Source organism: Haemaphysalis longicornis, unplaced genomic scaffold (genome assembly GCF_048455015.1).
Source record: "Haemaphysalis longicornis isolate Haplotype H1 unplaced genomic scaffold, Haemaphysalis longicornis Haplotype H1 scaffold_1, whole genome shotgun sequence".
In the NCBI taxonomy this organism is placed as follows: domain Eukaryota; kingdom Metazoa; phylum Arthropoda; class Arachnida; order Ixodida; family Ixodidae; genus Haemaphysalis; species Haemaphysalis longicornis.
In genome coordinates this window covers 332,962,410-332,980,895 of record NW_027526203.1, presented here as the reverse complement: position 1 = coordinate 332,980,895, position 18,486 = coordinate 332,962,410, and the positions used below count along the sequence as shown (strand labels likewise).

Here is an 18,486-nt window from a genome sequence, read left to right as displayed (position 1 = left end):
CCGCATCTAAAAATGGCATTGCCGTACATGCTGGAAAACGGCATTGGCGTACATGCTGGAGACAACTTTTGAATGGTCCCGTGGCGTCGCTGTTGGGTCATAGTGCTGAACACATAGCTGTTTTCGTGTCCCACAAGACCCAGTAACGCGAAATAGATAATTCAATTGACCTTCGCGAGTAAACCGTGTTGCGGCGAAAATTATAACGCGGTCTTGCTACAGTGACTTGCTGCAGCGGCCAGCGAGTGACCCAAAATGGCGATGCCACCGGGTACGTGTCTCCACCCATTGCCTCCTGTATTTTTGCTCCACCCTTGCGACGGACGCGCGTGAATTGAGGCACTCAAAGAAAAGAAAAGAGAGGAGTGACGACGCGGCTTTGTAAGACACTGATAAGCAGGCAACACAGATATAGGGAGAAAGAGCGTCGTGAAAGGAAGAATCTTGGATCGAGCGGGCGGTGAAAGCGGCTGTTCGGTCATCGCCGTGCACTCTTAACAAAAAAGCTCGTAAAAGGGTAGTAACGGCTGTATTTACTTACTCCTTACGGCATTTACTACCCCCCTGAACGGTAGGTGGGTCCTACCACTAAGTGTGGAACCGTTACTAGTCTAGACCGTGCACTTAGTAACTGCTGCTGGTTTAATACTAACATTCACGGAAGTAACAAATTCTATGAATTATTGAACATAATAACTACAGCTCTTCTTCCACACCAAATCACGATTAAAAAGTTTCTGCAAATCCACATGCTGTCTTGTATATGATCACATTAAAATACATAATTCTAAAATTATCGCTACAATATTTGATTTTTACGACAAGCCCACCGACTCTCTCATGGGACTTTCCGCTGCTAGCCATAAAAGCAAAAAGAGCAGATGTATTTCTAAGGTAACTACTCGCTCTCCTCTCGCGTCCCGCTGGTTTTCTTGCTCAGTTCAGTTGTTGACTGTCCACGTATGATATGTGCGTGATGAATGTGTCTGTCCCGCTGCGCATTCAGCAGATCCACATTGTTACGCTAGCTTTTTACTAGGTCATGAATGACCAGTTAGTAAAAGCAACTAAGTACCTAGTCAATACTGCGACAAGTAACTGGTTAGTGTTCTGTTAGTAAGTGCGCCGACCTTTTTGTTAAGAGTGTGGGCTTGCGTTGTATGTGTACTCGCGTTTGTCGGCGGCTCAACGGGAGCTTCAAATTCACGATCCACCTGCCACCTGAAACTCGACTTCTCGCAGTTGGCGCGTTGGCGTAGTGATGCCGAGTTAGGCCGTAGTAGATTAACTCCCGCTCACGAGTAGCCGCCTGCTTGCATGCATGTGTTCAGTAAGTGGTTTAGACCGCCTGCGGACCTTTGCACATCAAGCAGCGTCAAACGGGGGTTAAAAATAAAGAGGGTCAGGACGAGGCGGCGAAGCGTTGTAAAATATGGGGAAAGCGTCAGTTTATCCGCGCCAGGGTCCGTAGTATGAAGCGGACCGCGTGCACCCGAGCGTCATATTATTGGGCTTTTTTTAATGCATTGTTTTTTATGGGGAGTTCGCCGGGCCGCGGTGATCCGTCGTAAGAAGCGGGTCGTCGTAAGTGCGGGGTACGTATCAGCGGGGTTCCACTGTAGTACCTAAATGGATGTCATATTGTATATTATTTGACAATTAGCGCGCCCATAGGAGGCTCACGGGGAACGCGCTGCGAATGGGGAGGAAGTAACACCATCCACGAAAGGACCTGCACACTGGCGAAGTATAAAACCTTAAGCCATAACCCTTCAAACAAGTGCTGAAAAAACAAAACAAACCCCGGGAACGCTGTGGGAGAAATTTTACCGAAATTAAAAGATGTGCGGCTACTAAAGGTAAGCTCTACGGCTGCTTCACGTAAATCCCATACCACCTTTGCACTTTTGTGCGACGCAAACGCTATAAACTAGCGGCCCGCTATGCGACGTCACCGATGAAAGGTTTAGTCACTTCTCCGAAAATTTCGGAACAAAGCGTCCTCTTAACAAACAAAATACGAACTGCGTGCGCAGCTCTTCATAGCAAGAAGCCGCAAAATTCGCAACGATTTAGGCCAGTGATAAAATGCATCGTCAGGCGGCTCGTCTGCATAACGGCAGTGTAGCGACTAGAAGTATAGCAAAAGCGAAAAATGAACCTCCGCAGAACACATATCACATAGATCCTAAACGAGACCCTTGTCAGCGAGCAGCTACCGAAACATTTTGTCACCAATCGCGAGGTTATCAATGTTGACATTATGCCTGCCAGTGCGCGTAGACGACAATGTCGATTACGAAAAAAAAGTTACAGGCATTGTAGTCTTGGGGGGAGCACTGCGCACACCCGCCGTCATATCACAGCCATGTTTTTACATTTATGCGCCCCGTTACAGTGAACTAGAATATAGCCACTTGAGCCCCATCTCCGCTCTTGCAGGCTACGCCCGTTTCCAAGCGAACTCGCGCCCTACCGCGAGTAACGGGACGCGACGAGACCCCGTAAAGGCCCAACCACATGCACGCGTAAAACCGACGTACTCGCGCAACGACGTACGCCTGCGGCCGACATACGCCGCTGCCTTTACGCCAACCGACGACGTCGGAGAGGGCGAGTAACCACATATCGCCGCAACGCGCGCGTAAACCAATGAGCCGCGCAGTGTGGCTTGACTACCCCGGACTCAGCTTTGTGGCGACCAGTTCAACTACATTTTAACTCAAATTAAAACAAATAATGCCTATTCTTACAAAAGTACGTATATTTATTACAAATCAGCTAAAACAGTTCTTGGGATATTAAAAACGTTGAGGATTAGTGCATACTTGGCAGGCACAAAACCTTCCGCTACACTTGGCGTAAACTGCCGTGCTTCCATAGTTGCTCGTTGCTTCGCTTGGTTTGTCCGGTTGTTTGCTCCCCGTATTTTACAAATTACTTCGTTTTATCGCATAATTAACAGTAAAGTTAGCTTATTTATGAATCTGCCGTCTTGTTATGCCAGATAACATCACCGCCAAAGGTCTACGTCAACACCGTGCGCCTGAAAGTTTGCGTCGATGTCTGGCGGGATCTGACTTGGGCGTAACAAGCGCGAAGCAATGCATTCCGCGTACGCCGGGGTACGCCGGTTCCTTACGCGCTTACGCCGGTTTACGTCGTTGCGCGAGTACGTCGGTTTTACGCGTGCATGTGGTTGGGCCTTAAGGTTGCGCGCCGCACGCCCGCTCGCAGAATAGAGCGTAGCGCATGCGCCAACATGCTATCCCGCTATGCCCGATAAACTATGGCGTTATGTTACACTAAGGCGTTCTGATGAGTGGCTAATGTTAGCGTCTAGATAGCGAAGCATCCACCATCTCAGACTTCCCATTTTCGAACATCATGTTCCGTGTTCGTCGTCATGCGATTCATCACGCGATACCGCACGGCCACACTCCCCAACCTTATCTTTAAGTGCAGGTAAAGTTCTTTTCCCGCGCCAGCCTTATGGCGCAATATCACGGCGATGTATGTCGGATACAGTAAGCGCTCTACAAACAGAAAAAAAAAAAAAAAACTCCGTTGAGGCTCGGCCCGTAGCGGGACAGCAAGGCGAATCTAAGAGGACTAGCGGCATTTGCGCCACACGGCCCCGGCCTTAGGTGCGCCTCGACGTCGCCGCCAGGCGAGTAGCCTCGCGTGCGAAACAGCGGCTTACTTGTCCTGGAAGCCCTCGAAATCGTCGCCCTGCTCGTCGATTGTCGACTCGAGATCCAGGTAGCTGCCATAGTCGTTGTCGGCCGCGCTGATCTTGTACAGCTGCAGCGTGCAGTCGTCCAACTGCGCCAAGGAGCGTGCGGAAGAGAGGGGGAAAAAAGGCACGACATTAGGACAGAGCACCATACCCGCGCGAGGGACGTTTGCAACACGGTCCACACGCAATACAAAACAGACAGACTGTGTTAAGGCGTAGCGATTATGCGTGAAATATGTACAGTTTATATATAGTATAACGTTTGGTGCACGGTTGCAGAATGAACCCAGAAGTGGGGAAACTTGGCAGCAGAGTCTAGTTCGTGTGCGATTGACGACATGGTAAAGCTCTGGTGAGACCGACCGGAGCCCTTTAACCCTTGCAGAGGTCGCCAACCTGCGGCCCGCGCGGCAGTATTTATTATGAGGCCCCCCCGCACCACGCCAGAACCTCCCCCCCCCCCCCCCCCCCCGTCTTTGTTTTGCTGTCCGGATCCCGCCTTGTCGGCTTCATGCAACTATAGGTCGTTCATCTCAAAAGACTGCCAACCCCTGACTTAGAACATACTGCAAATCCAATAACAAATAAGCTCACTGTGACCACTTGTTTCAACTTCGAAAATATAGAGTGTGTTCCAGACTGCGCAAAAAAAAAAAAAAAAAACTGAAGGAAGCATGATTTCTATACCAATTTTGTGCGTTATTATGAATTCGCGAATTTTTTTTCATTTTGCCTGCACGCACAGACACCGTCTGCTCGTAAACTTTTTCCGCGAACACGCACGCTTCTCAGACGCTACCGCGGTTTCCTACTACATCGCACGGTAAGCGCGGACACATGAACTGCACTGCACTGGACTGCGGCACACTGGCCGATATGTAGTCATGGACAAACGAAACGCGAACAGGAGAATATAAACCAGAACACAGAAATTCGAGAAACATGGTTCGTGGAAACCACATAATGACGGGGTCGTAGTATTTCGAAAGCCACATTTCCACACTTCGTACTGCTATAGAGCCATGCGACAATTTGACATGCATGAAAAGAGATTGCGCTATCTGTGTGTTCCGATTCATATTTTGGCGTGTGCATTTCATTTGTCCATGACCGTACAATGCAGCGAAGAGGTCAGCTACACCGCGCAATGCAAAAAGCAGTTTCGTTTTCCCCCTCAACGCGCTCCCTCATGCGCCTGCAATGGGATTTCAAACCCCAATATCACCATGGCCGCCGCTAGAGCCACTAGATCAGGTTTCAGAGTATCGGCACTCTATTCTGCCAATGTTTTATGCCGCCGGCAGCGGCCACTGGTCGAACCGCGTCACGTGACATTTGTTTACTAGGGGAAGACCCATGGGCTCTAGTCGCCGCTCCCCCTTGTCCCCCCATGCGCTTGGTATTTTGTGTGAGCCACGTGGCATGCAATGCGTCATAAGCAGTCGAGTCAGTCAAATACAACGCGTTCTTTTACAACGTGCTTTCAACAGCTGCGTTGCAAAAGCAGCCCGGCACATTTAGGGCGACAACAACAACAACAACAACAAAAAAAAAACATTCAAATTTCGGAACCTGGACCAGACGAAGCTACACCCGGGCTATGAGGCGCGCCGTAGGGGAGGGCTCCGGATTAACTCTGACCACGTGGAGACCTTTAACGTGTGCCGAAATCTCGAAGTCGGACCGCTTTCGCTATTCGCCTCCGTCTGAACAATGGCCGCCGCGGGCGGGATCGAACCCGCATCCGTGGGGACAGCAGCACAACGCCTTACCCACTGAGCCACCGTGGCAGGCCGGCAGCAAACTAAATGCATACATACCATGAACGCGACACTTTGCGGTTCTATTAAATACTTTACTCGTAGCTGCTCACTTAGTCGCCCGGCACGCCGAAAAATCCCGCCTTCCTAACGTGTTACTTTAGACGCATCGTGGGTTTCAGGTTTGGACTGGGGCTTATCAACTATCTAAGATGAATTTGGACTTATCAAAAATCTAAATGGCACAAACGGTACGCTTCGTAATGCATGTCACTGGTTGCCGTACGCGCGCGACAGGGCGTTCTAATCGTACAAAGCACACGCGCCGGCGATATGAATCGTACCATAAGCGACTGATTAAATTTCCAGAAAGACTAGGCTCACCTTTGCCCGCTCCCATAGAATTTTTGCGGGCGCTAGGCGCTGTCCTTATACTTCTACCTGTGCAGCGAAGGAAACAAATCTGGTTTCTTTTAAGGTGCATCAATCATTCCGAGCAATGTCTAGACTTGCGCTCGCGAAAAGGCGTGACTTCAATATTGCGGCAGACACGGCGGCTTGTCTCCTATTTAGGAACATCGCTAACTCTGCCATTCTAGATAACCGAGTTTTTTCTTGCTTTGAAAGTAGCTTGTTTTATGTGGCACAGCGGCGATCTGCAAAGGGAATTCGTGGTGGTAGTAGAAGTATGCGGGTGTTTATGGCGCAAGGCCGCCTACGGACCAAGAGTATCGATTGAGCTGATTCGCACATCGCTTGGTGCCCCGCATCCGCAAGAACAACGTGAAGCGACTGGTACGCATAGGTCGGCAAACTCACTCACGAGTGCACTCACCCCCCCCCCCCCACTCACCACTCATAAGTGAGTGGTGAGTGAGCCTCGCCATCGTTGCGGGCTGATGAGTGCGAGTGAGTGCGAGTGCCACTCGCGGCGAGCCCCACTCGCCACTCGTGAGTGCGACCCGCCGCGGTGGCTCAGTGGCTAAGGCGTTGCGCTGCTGAGCACGAGGTCGCGGGTTCGATTCCCGGCCGCGGCGGCCGCTTTTCTGATGGAGGCGAAAAGCAAAAACGCCCGTGTGTACGAGATTTCGGCGCACGTTAAAGATCCCCAGGTGGTCAAAATTAATCCGGAGCCCTCCACTACGGCGCGCCTCATCGCCTGCGTTGCGTCGGCGCGTTAAACCCTACAATCAATAAAATCAAATCAAATCACTCGTGAGTGCGAGTACTACTCGCGGCGAGCCCCACTCAACACTCGCGAGTGCAAGTTCCACTCGCGGTCAGCCCCACTCACCACTCGCGAATGCGAGTTCCACTCGCGGCGAGCCCCACTCAACACTCGCGAGTGCGACTTCCACTCGCGGTGAGCCCCACTCCCCACTCGCGAGTGCGAGTTCCACTCGCGGTGAGCCCCACTCACCACTCATGAGTGCGAGTGCACTCACTCCTCGCAAGTAGTGAGCCCCGCTCGCCACTCGCGAGCGGCGGGTGCACTCGCGCGATGTGCGGCGCTTACCGCTGTGAGCGCCGACCCTTGAGCTTCTACTCGTGTTGGCTATTCTTCGCAGGAGCCGCTCGCTGTGGTGGTCCACCACAGCGAGCGGCTTGCGTTACAGGCGCCGTGAATCGAAGTTTGAAAGCAACGTTAACTTCTAGCCCGCTAGCCGCTTCCCGGAACCCATCGACATATGGTTAAAGACAGCCGTAACCAACGTTCGAATGGCACCTCCTTTGAAAAAAAAACCAGGCCACGCTTGGGCCCCAAAATAACCTATACGAAACGAAACTCCGATTGCTGCGCTCATAGCTTAAAAATGACGTTCGTTTCGAACTGGACAACTTTGAAATGGTAAACACCGACGCTCTCCTCTGGGCGTGCTCTTATACCTATATAGCAGCGGTGCAGGGACGGGGCGCGCGCGGTAATACAGTACGTATACTAGTGTTACCACACATGTTCGCTCTATTTGAAAGGGAACAAGGTCAGCTACGGCGAAGGCTGTTAACTACGGTGGGGCATTTGACGGCTGATTGAGCCGGCATATGCACCGCCACTCCTTGAAGTTTTTTCACGTTTTTGCAGGTACTCCAACGCATTTCGAGATGGTGTGGATATACGACAGTCAGCACTTTATCTTTTATTTTTTATAATAGAAGCGTTAACGCGTAATACATACCTGCGCACCCAATGAAAGGCACTTCAGGTGGAAGCTGAACGCTAGTTGGCGCCCCTTCACCGCGTCTAAACTATCCGCAGGCAAGGAAACCCGTGCTACTAGCTGGAACGCCGTGGGACGGCACTCAAATCAGCGCTGAGTAGGAGCCAGCACGCGGTTGAAAAATAAATACACTGCTAATGTTCAAACTTTCGAACAGTACCGCTTTACGTCACAGTTAAACTTGGGTATACAGTATCTGCCGAAAATTCTTGGGTTGCAACGGATTGAAAATACACGCTTATCTCTCGAGTGAAACCGAAATATTTTATGTCACATAGCTGGCGAAAGCGCCTTCCTTTCTCAATATCATTGAATAATTCTGTCACACTTGAACGTTAGGCTTTTGCTTTGCATTCTTTGTGGCCCAGAATCCTAAAGCGTTGCCTAGAAAATTTTGACAAATACTGTACGTGCAAGGAGCTCGATGCTACGCGGGTTTAACATCTTTCATCGCGTGTTGATTTCACACTGACGTCTCGCACGCTCGTCTGCAGCTTGGGCCCCACAGCCTGCATTTTGGGGCGCTATGCAGACGAGGAGTAAAAATGAAGTGCTGCCACACAAAGTCTCGCTATTGCTACCTGTTGGCGAACTCACGGCGATAACCCAAAAGTTGGTTTTAACCATCTCAGCTACGCATATGTTCAGAGGCGTCGTATAGTGGAGCTCTAAGAATTACCGAGACACTCTGAAGTCCGGTACACCGAATCATTATTCAATAAATTGCACTCGCTGCCCAGCGTGCGGTGGCGTAACGCTTCAGCCTCTACCGTGACGCAAGGCGCCCCTGTGACACACCGCTCCGTTTCTCAGATGCAGGATCACACGAACGGTTCATAGTACAGTAGCTCAAAACCGCCCGCACTAATCGACGTACGCTCACGCAGACAGAAATATAAATTAATATGTGTGTCCCTGCTCCCAAGTTTACTCCAGAATTCAAAAGCGAGAAAAGGCTGAAATGCAACCAGAGACGAACTTGCACGATGTCATGTAACGTAGCAGAGGAGTGAATGGCGACGGGATATCTGTAAGTGACAGTTCATACTGAGTTACGAAGGCCCAAGCTGGCACAAACTGACTGGCATTTTTTTGTTGTTGTTGTTTCCTCTCGATCAGCCAACACGTGCACGCCACCGGGTCCGCGGCGGTTGCACGTGCGGGTTCCGGCGCTAACGGCCGGGTCAGAGATGTGGCAAGAACGCGTGCAAACGGCCGCCGGCGACGACCGAGGAGAGTCTTGCGCGAGCCCGCACGACGACACACCGAAGAAACGAGGCAAGCGGCTCGAGGGCCGTGAACGGCGACCGCGTTGCGCCTCGAGCGGCTACGGGGCGGCCAACGGTCACACGCCAGGACCGCGCTCCGCCTCCGTGAAGCCATTTCATAACCACCGCTCGACCGCGGACATCTGTCGCTGCCACTGATGTGCGAGGGCCCATCCGGACCCCTCGCGTGACCGCTGTGCATACACGCCGGATGCTTGAGCACGCCCACTGGCACCAACCTTCAGCACGAAGCTTTTCGAGCGACCTGTAGCGAACGCCACGCTTATGCCCGCACTGACAAGGTCCACAGCTCTGGTCGCCGCACCGATCGGGGGCGCCAGCTGAGCTGCGTCAGCCTCATAAGACAGATCGCTTTGATCTCACAGTATGTCACCGCGCCACTCAGAGTGCAACACAACAGTTCAATTGTACTTCATAAAACCAACATCCCATACTTTTCGAGAATTCTGCTTCTCCAGTGCGAACCAGCATCAGGCTGGTTTAGCATATGATTTCGCTTGGCGCCTATAGTGCTCTATAACGTGCACACATACACACGCAGTTTTCCCTTAGAAGCAGCTTCGTCGAATTGAAAATAATTCACTGAACCAGCGGGACAGTTTCAACAGGCGTTCCGCGCTTCCCGGTTGTTTTCTTGGTCCAGCATTCCGGGTCAGCAAGTCAAAGTAAGCATACGGGCTAACGCGGCGTCGACCTTCGCGCTGCCAGAGAAGCGAAATAACGACAACGCGCGCAAGCAGACCAAGAGTACAGTAGAGTTTTTGGATAACAATGATGATGGACCCGTCGTGGTGGCTCAGTGGCTCGGGCGTTGTGCAGGAGACCAAGGAGCCGGGTCCATCCCGGCCGCGGTGGCTGCTTTTCAGAATCCGGGAGGCGACAAGCGGAAATTTCGGCACACGCGTCAAGGATCGAGCAAAATTAATCCGGAGCCGTCTACTACGGCGCGCCTCATTGCCCAGGTGTAGCTTCGGCGCGCCGAACTCCCGAAATTTGAATTTTTGAATTTTGAAAAGTGATGATGATGTTGACTTACTGTACGGACGCAAATATTATTGGAGTCAGCGCTGATCTCCCACGTTCGCAGCTTCATATAGTACATTCTAAAAAAAAATTTATATTTGCTTTCTTCGAGATTTCTACTATACATCCTGTACAGACAACCTAAGTAGTTTTTTTCGCGAGAGAAAAAACCGATTTGGCGTGCCCCGGGTATTCACGAAATGCGGTAAGAAAACCCTCCAATTTGATGCCCTACTTCACTTGGACAGTTTGAAACATCCCGAGCATTACTTTTTCCTCAGATGCTCAACCGATTTTTATTGTGATTCGTCAGGTGTTGGTTATGATTAAATATTTAAGCCGATTTGCCGTTTTTTTTTTATCTCTGAAACTTGTCGCCAAGGGTCTTTCTGTGGGCGCCGAGGCAATGAATTGCTGCAATTTGTTTCATCTTAACTGTAGTTTGCTGACCCATATTGGTTTCGTTTTAGTGCCTTCGTTCTTATTTTCTGTCTGTTCACCGGGTATTTAAGCTTGCCTGTGTTGCTTCCTCGGGCGAAATTTACAATTTGACGGCGCTTTTCAGCCCACACACTAGGTGCAACGGCTTAGCGCGCTCGATACTCAGTTTCAGCTTCAGTTTCAGTTTATTCGCATTTCCAGTGAAAACAAAATGCAGAAAGTAGCGCCGAACCTGCAGCGTACCTATGAATGAGCTTATTTGTATTGTCACCATAATTATCATCGCTGTCCTCCCACTGCGCCGGAGCGCATTCCACGCCGGTGACAAAGTGAGTCGCTCACAGCGCGTGCCAGCCAGGCAGAGATAACGAAGAAAAGTTGGCACGGAGTCCGCAGACTTCCGTCAGCGCACGCGCGAACAAGAAAGAGATGCTCGGACAGTTTGACCCACGCAGCCAAAGCCCTGTCAACGTCCCGGCGTCGGCCCAATGACGTGTAGTCAAAACACGCGGCTGGGTGGCCCTTTGCGCGCTCGGATATGCCCGTCGACTGTCCAAAATGCAGGAACCACGCGCCGGGTTCGGCGACAGCGCGCTCGCCGGCCGCTGGGTCCGTCCGGCCCGGAGGCGCCCCTTGACAGCCGACGAACGAGACGCGGCAACAAGTGGACGACCTTGGCCGCCGCCGTCCTGTGTCGGAACAAAGAGCGGCGGCCATAAAATGGGCTCTTGAGGTGCGCCCTCCGCGACCCCGGGGCCACCGACCTGGCTGGACCCGCGCGTCCCGCGTTGCAGTAGCGCCAACGCGGCCCAGCAAGCGGCCAAAGGTCCGCGCCTTTTTTCCCCCCGTGCTACGCAACGTCAATAAGTCAGCAGCAGATTGGATGCCGCGCGCATCGAGCAGAACCGCTCAGGTTCAAAAAGTTTTTTTTTTTTTTTTTTTTAATCTTGGAAACGATAGCCAAGGGAATGGGAAGGTGTGCATGCGTTGTGGACAGCCACGTTACAGTGCGTGTAATGTAGCGGCTGTTTGAACACGGCCCATCAGACCCCGCAGACTCAGTCCGAGACCGGAAGCTAAATAAAAAAATCGAAGCTCCTTTCATCTAACGACAAAGATGGTTGAAACGCGAAGCTTTTTCTGCGCGAAATTAAGTAAGTCGGAGTTTGCGGTCGATTTGTCTGAACACGATTTATTTAGAAGTTCGAGTAGCTTGGAGTATGAGTAGATGCTTACACTTTACACGTCCCATACACCATCGACGACTTTGCACTTGCACATTATGTCTATGTGGTCACTGGTACACGGCCAGAGGCTAGTCATTGTAACGCGACCCAGGTGCGGTTTGCGAACGTTAGGCCAATGCACGAATGATTCTGCGTCGTGTGGCGCGGTATAGCGTTTGACAGTTGAGCGAGTAGTCCAAAATCCAAACTGCTTCGATCGTGTCGGAATGGCACAATCGGATCGACGTCGGCTTCATTATGCGAGAGGCCCAGGTTCGATTAAGGCCACGGGAAGCGTTCATGTGCAGCTTTCCCGCTCATGGCAGTCTTTTCAACAATGACTACTCTGTAGTTATTTAGCGAAACGCAAGTATTTTGCGCAGCTAATATTGGGGGTGCAAACATGTTTTGTGCACAGTTTCAAGTCTTGCACGTTAGTTACACGACTAGGTTCCTGAGCCATGGAAACTACCTCTCTCAAAGAAATGGATGGGGAGTAAGATTTGACAGCGAATTACACACAAAGTATTCAGAATCCTGGAAAATTCTTTTAGTGTTTTAATTTTCACGTTGATTTTTTGCTTTATGCCAAATATGAATTTCCTGAAGCGGTTTTGCTAGGTTCCTGAGAGGTCAGAATTTCGAGCGAGAAAGCTGGGTATGTTTTTTTCTTGAGGCGCTTCGCGTTTCATCATCATTCGCCCTTTGTAAAAACCAGTTGTGTAAAGCTGTCTTTCCTGCAGTTCGTTTTGGTGTTACGATCTACGATGCAAGTGGGGCATAGAGAGCTTCGCTTTAAAACTGATTCTACCAAACAGAGGCAATGGACGGCACATCTGTGTGTATACGCCAATGGTCATATTTGACAAGAAGGGAATTGTTAAACTAGAATCGAGGCTCAGTGGATGCACCGATACCTCGCGTACCTTTTACACTGACCTCGAACACAAAAACAGAAAAAAAATGAAGAGGGGATGAATATGCATCGTCCAGCACAGCAGAGAAATGCCTTTTGGCACTGTGTATCCGCAGGCGCTTTCATAACAGCACTAAATCTCGACAGGAGGACGGGAACACTTAAAAAAAAAACACAACTTAAGCACTGCAATTCTTCCCGTCCTGTTCAAAGCTATCGCTGTTGTTCCTGCTATGAATAGTTTCCATTCCGCCCAACCGTCTGTCCTTTTGCTTTCATGATACGGGGGCACCGGAGCACAAAAGCACAGGACCATTGTCCCGCTAACTGTTTAAAGTGAGTGATCGTCGTTTCAACAGAGAAAGGACCGTATGAGATATATTGGCATCTTCAAAGAACGGGAGGGTGTTTTTTTTTTTTTTTTTTTTTTTTCAGAAATAACCAGAGAAAAGAAACTGAAACGAGAAGAAAGAAAGAAGACTGAAAAATAAATTTTCAACCAGCTACTCTTCGCGTCCAATTCATTAAACGCACCATGGCCAGTGTCAAACTCCCTAAAGAGGCGCGGTGCCTCAGAAAAGCTGCGGTACAGCGCTTGGTACCTGAAAAGAGCGCTCAGCTCCGGCTGTGGCCATAGCAGCCTCCCAAGTCAACAAGCCGTCACCGGGGCAGTTTTAAATCCCAATAAATCCCTGGAAACCACAGTCGTACCCAGGGCAGGCGCGAAAAATATATAAGTGAACTCGGAGTACGAAGAACACCACAATCAGTACCGTCTGCACGGCCGATGCCGCGGAATAAGCACCGGCTTGTGAAGGCCATGCCGAATACTCGGCGCGTGGCTTCGTGGCGCGCTCAAAGTGTGGGAAACGGCAGACCCTTCATAGTGCGTGCTCCCGACCGCCGGTGTTTGTTCCCGCCGCCAAACATGCATAGTGCCCCCGAACGCCGTTTGGCGGCAGGAACAAACACCGCCAAAACGTCAACTTACGAAAAAACGAAAACAGGATGAGAGGGGGACAGCATCGCTGAGCCAAAGCCTGGCTTTGGCTGAGCCCACGGGGTGCTCCGAGTCAGCGCTCTCATTGACAGCGGGACCGCCGAGTCCACCCAACGATCTTCTGCGCAAGAAGGGAACACAACTCTCTGATAGCTAAATCCCGAGGGGGCTCTCCAGTCAAAGTGCCTGGAGGATGCCATCGACGATGATGTATGACCGCACGAGAGGTGTGGGTAGGTGCAAGCACTCACTAATCTGCACGTACAGTGTCGACCAGAGAGATGGTGCGCCACACTTCTCTATCATCCTGCACGCGCGCACTTTCAAACCCCCTTGTGTGTGCCCAGTAGTACTGCAGAGAATCGGGGTCGGCTAGGCCCTGGACCCATTAGCAAAGGCGCCCCAGCCAGATGTGATGCTCAGTATTTTCCCCGTGACAAGTACTGCCCGACAAAGTGGCAACACGACACCCGCCGCGGTGGCTCAGTGGCTAAGGCGTTGCGATGCTGAGCACGAGGTCGCGGGTTCGATTCCCGGCCGCGGCGGCCGCTTTTCTGATGGAGGCGAAAAGCAAAAACGCCCGTGTGTACGAGATTTCGGCGCACGATAAAGATCCCCAGGTGGTCAAAATTAATCCGGAGCCCTCCACTACGGCGCGCCTCATCGCCTGCGTTGCGTCGGCGCGTTAAACCCCACAATCAATCAAATCAAGTGGCAACACGACAACGCTGGAGGCAATCACGCTGCGAGTGTCAACTTTCTCCGCGGGTAGGTGCTTTTTCATCAGCACAGCAACTGGTCCTGCGGATTCCGCCAACGGAAAGGCCACACCGAGTAAACGTGAGAGAAATGTTGCGCATCGGAAGACTGGCGCGAAATGTCTTCTCTTCGGACACGCAGTCCGCGCTGGGAGAGCCCTGCAGAGTATCGGCGATGATAAGGGGGCCGCTAATTGCGCGATAAAAACAGGCACGCCGTGGGTCGAGCACGCGTTCCGAGGATTGCGGGGGCGCTTTCTTTACAGCTGTCGCGCGTCGTTCATCACCGTATACGAGCCGCAGCCAGGCGCGAAGGGAATGCGACATACACGCCCATCACAGCAGGCGCTACCCCTGTTTGCACGCACGCCGCCACATGGGCCGCCTTGCGTCGCCGGACCGGTGAGGACAGCTCCAACAGACTCGCACAGTTTGCCAGCGCATTCAGCAAAGGGAAAGTGGGCCCCCAATAATGGAGCCTCGTTTGCGATTACTCGCCGTCGACGAAAAATTCCGCGGGCCCGCTTCCCCACAACTGCTTGGAATGACCCGTCGCCAAGCGTGTGTAAGGGACCGAATTCGGCGAATAACGAGGCCTAGCACGCGGTATTACTCAAAAGCAGGAACGCAGAAAACGTGCAGCGTGAAAAGGGACTAAGGAGAGAACAAGCTACTGTTCCCACATCTCTCGTGTCGCTCGCGCCTGTTCCATGAGCGCGCGCTTTCCGCGATGCACCCGTACAAGCATCAACCTTTACGAGACAAAAAATTCGGCCACCTTCGCAATTGAGATGCGAAGGAGGAAACAGCGGGGCTGTTGGTCTTCACTAGCTTTAACTTGGCTTTTCTTGGGTTTGCCCTTTTCTTAAGAGAAAGATGGTTAGAAAGCGTGGCTTTGTCAACGCAAGCGTGGCTTTGTCAACGCAAACTAAATTAAATGAAAGTACACAATCCACCCTGCCAAGGCCAAAACTCCGAGCTGCCACAGTCCGAAGCCAAAGCACACCTCAACTCAACCCATGTCCAAAGCCAACGCCCGCGCTACGAACTCAAAGTAAATGCTGCGCGCCCCCAATGTGATGATAGCGCAATCGGTAAGAATAGAGAAAAACCGATGGCGCGGAAAATTTCCTAGTTATATAAATTTTCTGCGCACACAACGAAAAATCCTCCTCATGGGGGATTTTAATTGTGTCTGCTATGAGCAGGACCGATCTAGACCCCGTTCACACTATGACCAAAGTGCAGCCACCCTGTCTGATTTAGTGCATGATAATGGTCTTGTCGATGTTGGTCAGGAAAAAGGGAGCACCATGCACTTTACTAACTTTCAGAGCAATTCGAATGCCCATCTCGACCGCATATACATTTCAGCAGAAAAGATGCCTAGCATTTCTGACTATATTGTACGCCCGATCTTCTTCACAGATCACTCCATGGTATCTGTTTGCTTAGGAAGATCAAGACCGCGTAGTGTGCTGCCTCGATAGGATCTGTGGAAGCTTAGTACCTCTTTATTGGCTGATGGAATATTTTGTAAGCGTATATCAGATTGTTTGACTAGTATTCTTGAAACACAGAGTCTTTCCTTATATCAGAAATGGGATCTATTCAAACAGGAGGTTAGGAATTGCGCAATAGAAGAGTCCGCTCGCCTTTCGTTTTTAAGACATTTTTATGTAGGGGAACTAACTCGTACATTGGTTGGGCTTCATGAACTCGATGCGGTCAGTCCGGGATTGGGTGTAGAGAAAATTGGCGTTGTTAAAGCACAACTTCAGCAATATGTTACCGAAAAATACCATGGCGCTCTAATTCGGTCGAGAACTGAAAAATTCTTTGATAGCTACCCGACTCGTCGTTCACTAAGTGATGAGCGGGAGTCAGCACTTGCAAAGGAAGTAATTGAAATTCAACATACGGGTACTAGGTACACCGAGGCAGCTGAAACTGCTGTGCTTTCTATCACCATTATACAGCACACTATTTGCGGGGTCAAGTCGATTGGCCCAGGGGCAAGAATATAGTTCCCTCATTGATTTACTGCCTAAGCTGACAGACGATGAGTGCGCTCTGATTTCTGGGCCTATTACACTCGAATCAGTTAAGGCTGCCATCTCTGACCTTAAGACTAACAAGACCCCTGGGCCAGACGGTTTGAGTGGAGGGTTTTATCAAAAGTTCTCTGTATCCTTGCTCCGTTCTGTTATACCTGTGCTACACGAGCGTTTGGAAGGACATTTCAGTCGAATGACCTTCGAAATTTCAAGTTTCATTCGAACTGGAAGGAGTTCTGTCGATCTACACGACCATTCTCAAAGGCAGTTGAAAGTTTCCGCGTTCGCCCGCCATGTTTTGGTGTCGCCACTGCTGCCATGTTTCGTTCTTGGCGAAAATTTAATTTTGGAGTTAAAATGGGAAAAAAAGCAATTATTAGGGATCAAATTGATAACCATCTACAAGAGCACACAAAACATGCACAAGGCAGCCAGTTCCTTCTTGTCTTTTTTCGCACCGCCGGTGTTGGGAGTACCAAGTTACCTCGTAATCGTAGAGCGAGTGACAGAGAACGAAAACAAGTGAAAAATTATGAAGATCTTGCACTTCAAACACCAAGTTTTACTCGCAAATAATTGTTTTTGTTATTACGGCTTGCAGAAACTGAGCCCGAGGGTACGACCGTTCGTGTTTCAAAGGCCTTTGAGACTCTCAAAGGTCAGTTTTCGTGCTTCTTTGACTCAAATGCCGTTTTAAGCAAATGCATTTGAAAAACGTCGTGTAGCAGCTCAAAAGTGTAATTTGAGTCAAACGACATTCGACTCGAAGGCCTTCGAAACGCTCGTGTAGCACGGGTATTAGACATATTCACAGCAGCACACGACCATGACGTTTTGTCGCCAACCATTTATTTAGGACACACAGTTTTAATTCCGAAAACGCAAGATGAACAAAAGCTGAAATCGGTTGACGGCTATCGGCCAATATCTCTTTGCAATGTAGATTATAAAATTTTTGCAAAATTTTTATCTAAGCGCCTTCAACTTGTCATCACTAGTTTAGTAGGACCTCACCAAACTTGCGGTATTTGAGGTAGGAGCATTCGAACAAACATACATGTTGCTCGTTCAATATCGGAGTGTGTGTCTGATTCGGCAGAACAGGTGGCCCTTATCCAAATTGACCTTTCAAAGGCATTTTATCGCGTTTCTCATGACTTTCTATTCGCACTATTGGCAGCGGCAAATTTAGGGGATATATTGTTAAAAGGCCTTCAGCTTTGTTACAAACAGTGCACTACACAACTGGTCGTCAACTGCGTTCTGTCTAAGCCAGTTTCCATTAAGTCATCTGTTAGACAGGGCTGCCCCCTTTCACCCTTGTTGTTTGCCTTAGACCTCGAACCTCTGTGCCTTAGCATTCAGCAGAGCCAAAGAGTACGGGGTTTTTCCTCACTATCCTGCGAGGTTAAGGTCCTTGCTTACGCGGATGACAATGCCTATTTTTTTTTTGTTGATAGAAAAAGCGTTCAAGAAGCCCTTAATCTGACCAGGCAGTTTTGTGACGCGTCTGGAGCGGCTGTGAATATGGAAAAAACAAAGGGATTTTGGTTTGGTGAGTGGGGTGCGAAACCCTCCTTATTTGCTGGCATTACTTGGGATAAGGACGCACTTTAATACCTAGGTGTACCTTTGCACCAAATGCGAAACACCGGGCCGCATTGGTCATTGGCACTCCAAAAAGTCAAGCGAGCCTCGCAGCCATGGATGGGGCGAGAACTTTCTGTGTTTGCGCGAGCGCAGGTTTGTAACGTCTTCCTTGTAGCAAAGCTTGTTTATGTGCTGCAAGTACTTCATTGTGCGCGTTCTAAAGTACAAGCTCTACATAGAGTTTTTGCTACACTTGTGTGGGGGTCTCAATGGGAACCTATGCGCAGAGACAGTTTGTTTCTTCCATTAGTGCATGGGGGTGCTGGGCTGACACATTTGTTTGTACACCAGCTTGTATCTCGGTTTTTCTTCTATAAAGTGACGCATCATCCACTTCTGCTAAACGTTATTTAACAGCGAATAAGTTTTCATTTAACGTTTTTGCTTAGCCTCCGCGGTTGAAGTATA

General features: G+C 50.2%; 1 protein-coding gene across 1 annotated transcript in view; it reads right to left on the bottom strand.

Moving 5' to 3' along the window:
• The window catches only part of LOC144152528 (uncharacterized), a 277,204-nt gene that overhangs the window by 132,525 nt on the left and 126,193 nt on the right, over window positions 1-18,486 (bottom strand). Inside the window, exon 7 of the mRNA XM_077683824.1 lies at window positions 3,704-3,825. Within this exon, the coding sequence (XP_077539950.1) occupies window positions 3,704-3,825 (122 nt within the window). The remainder of the gene's footprint in view (window positions 1-3,703; window positions 3,826-18,486) is intronic.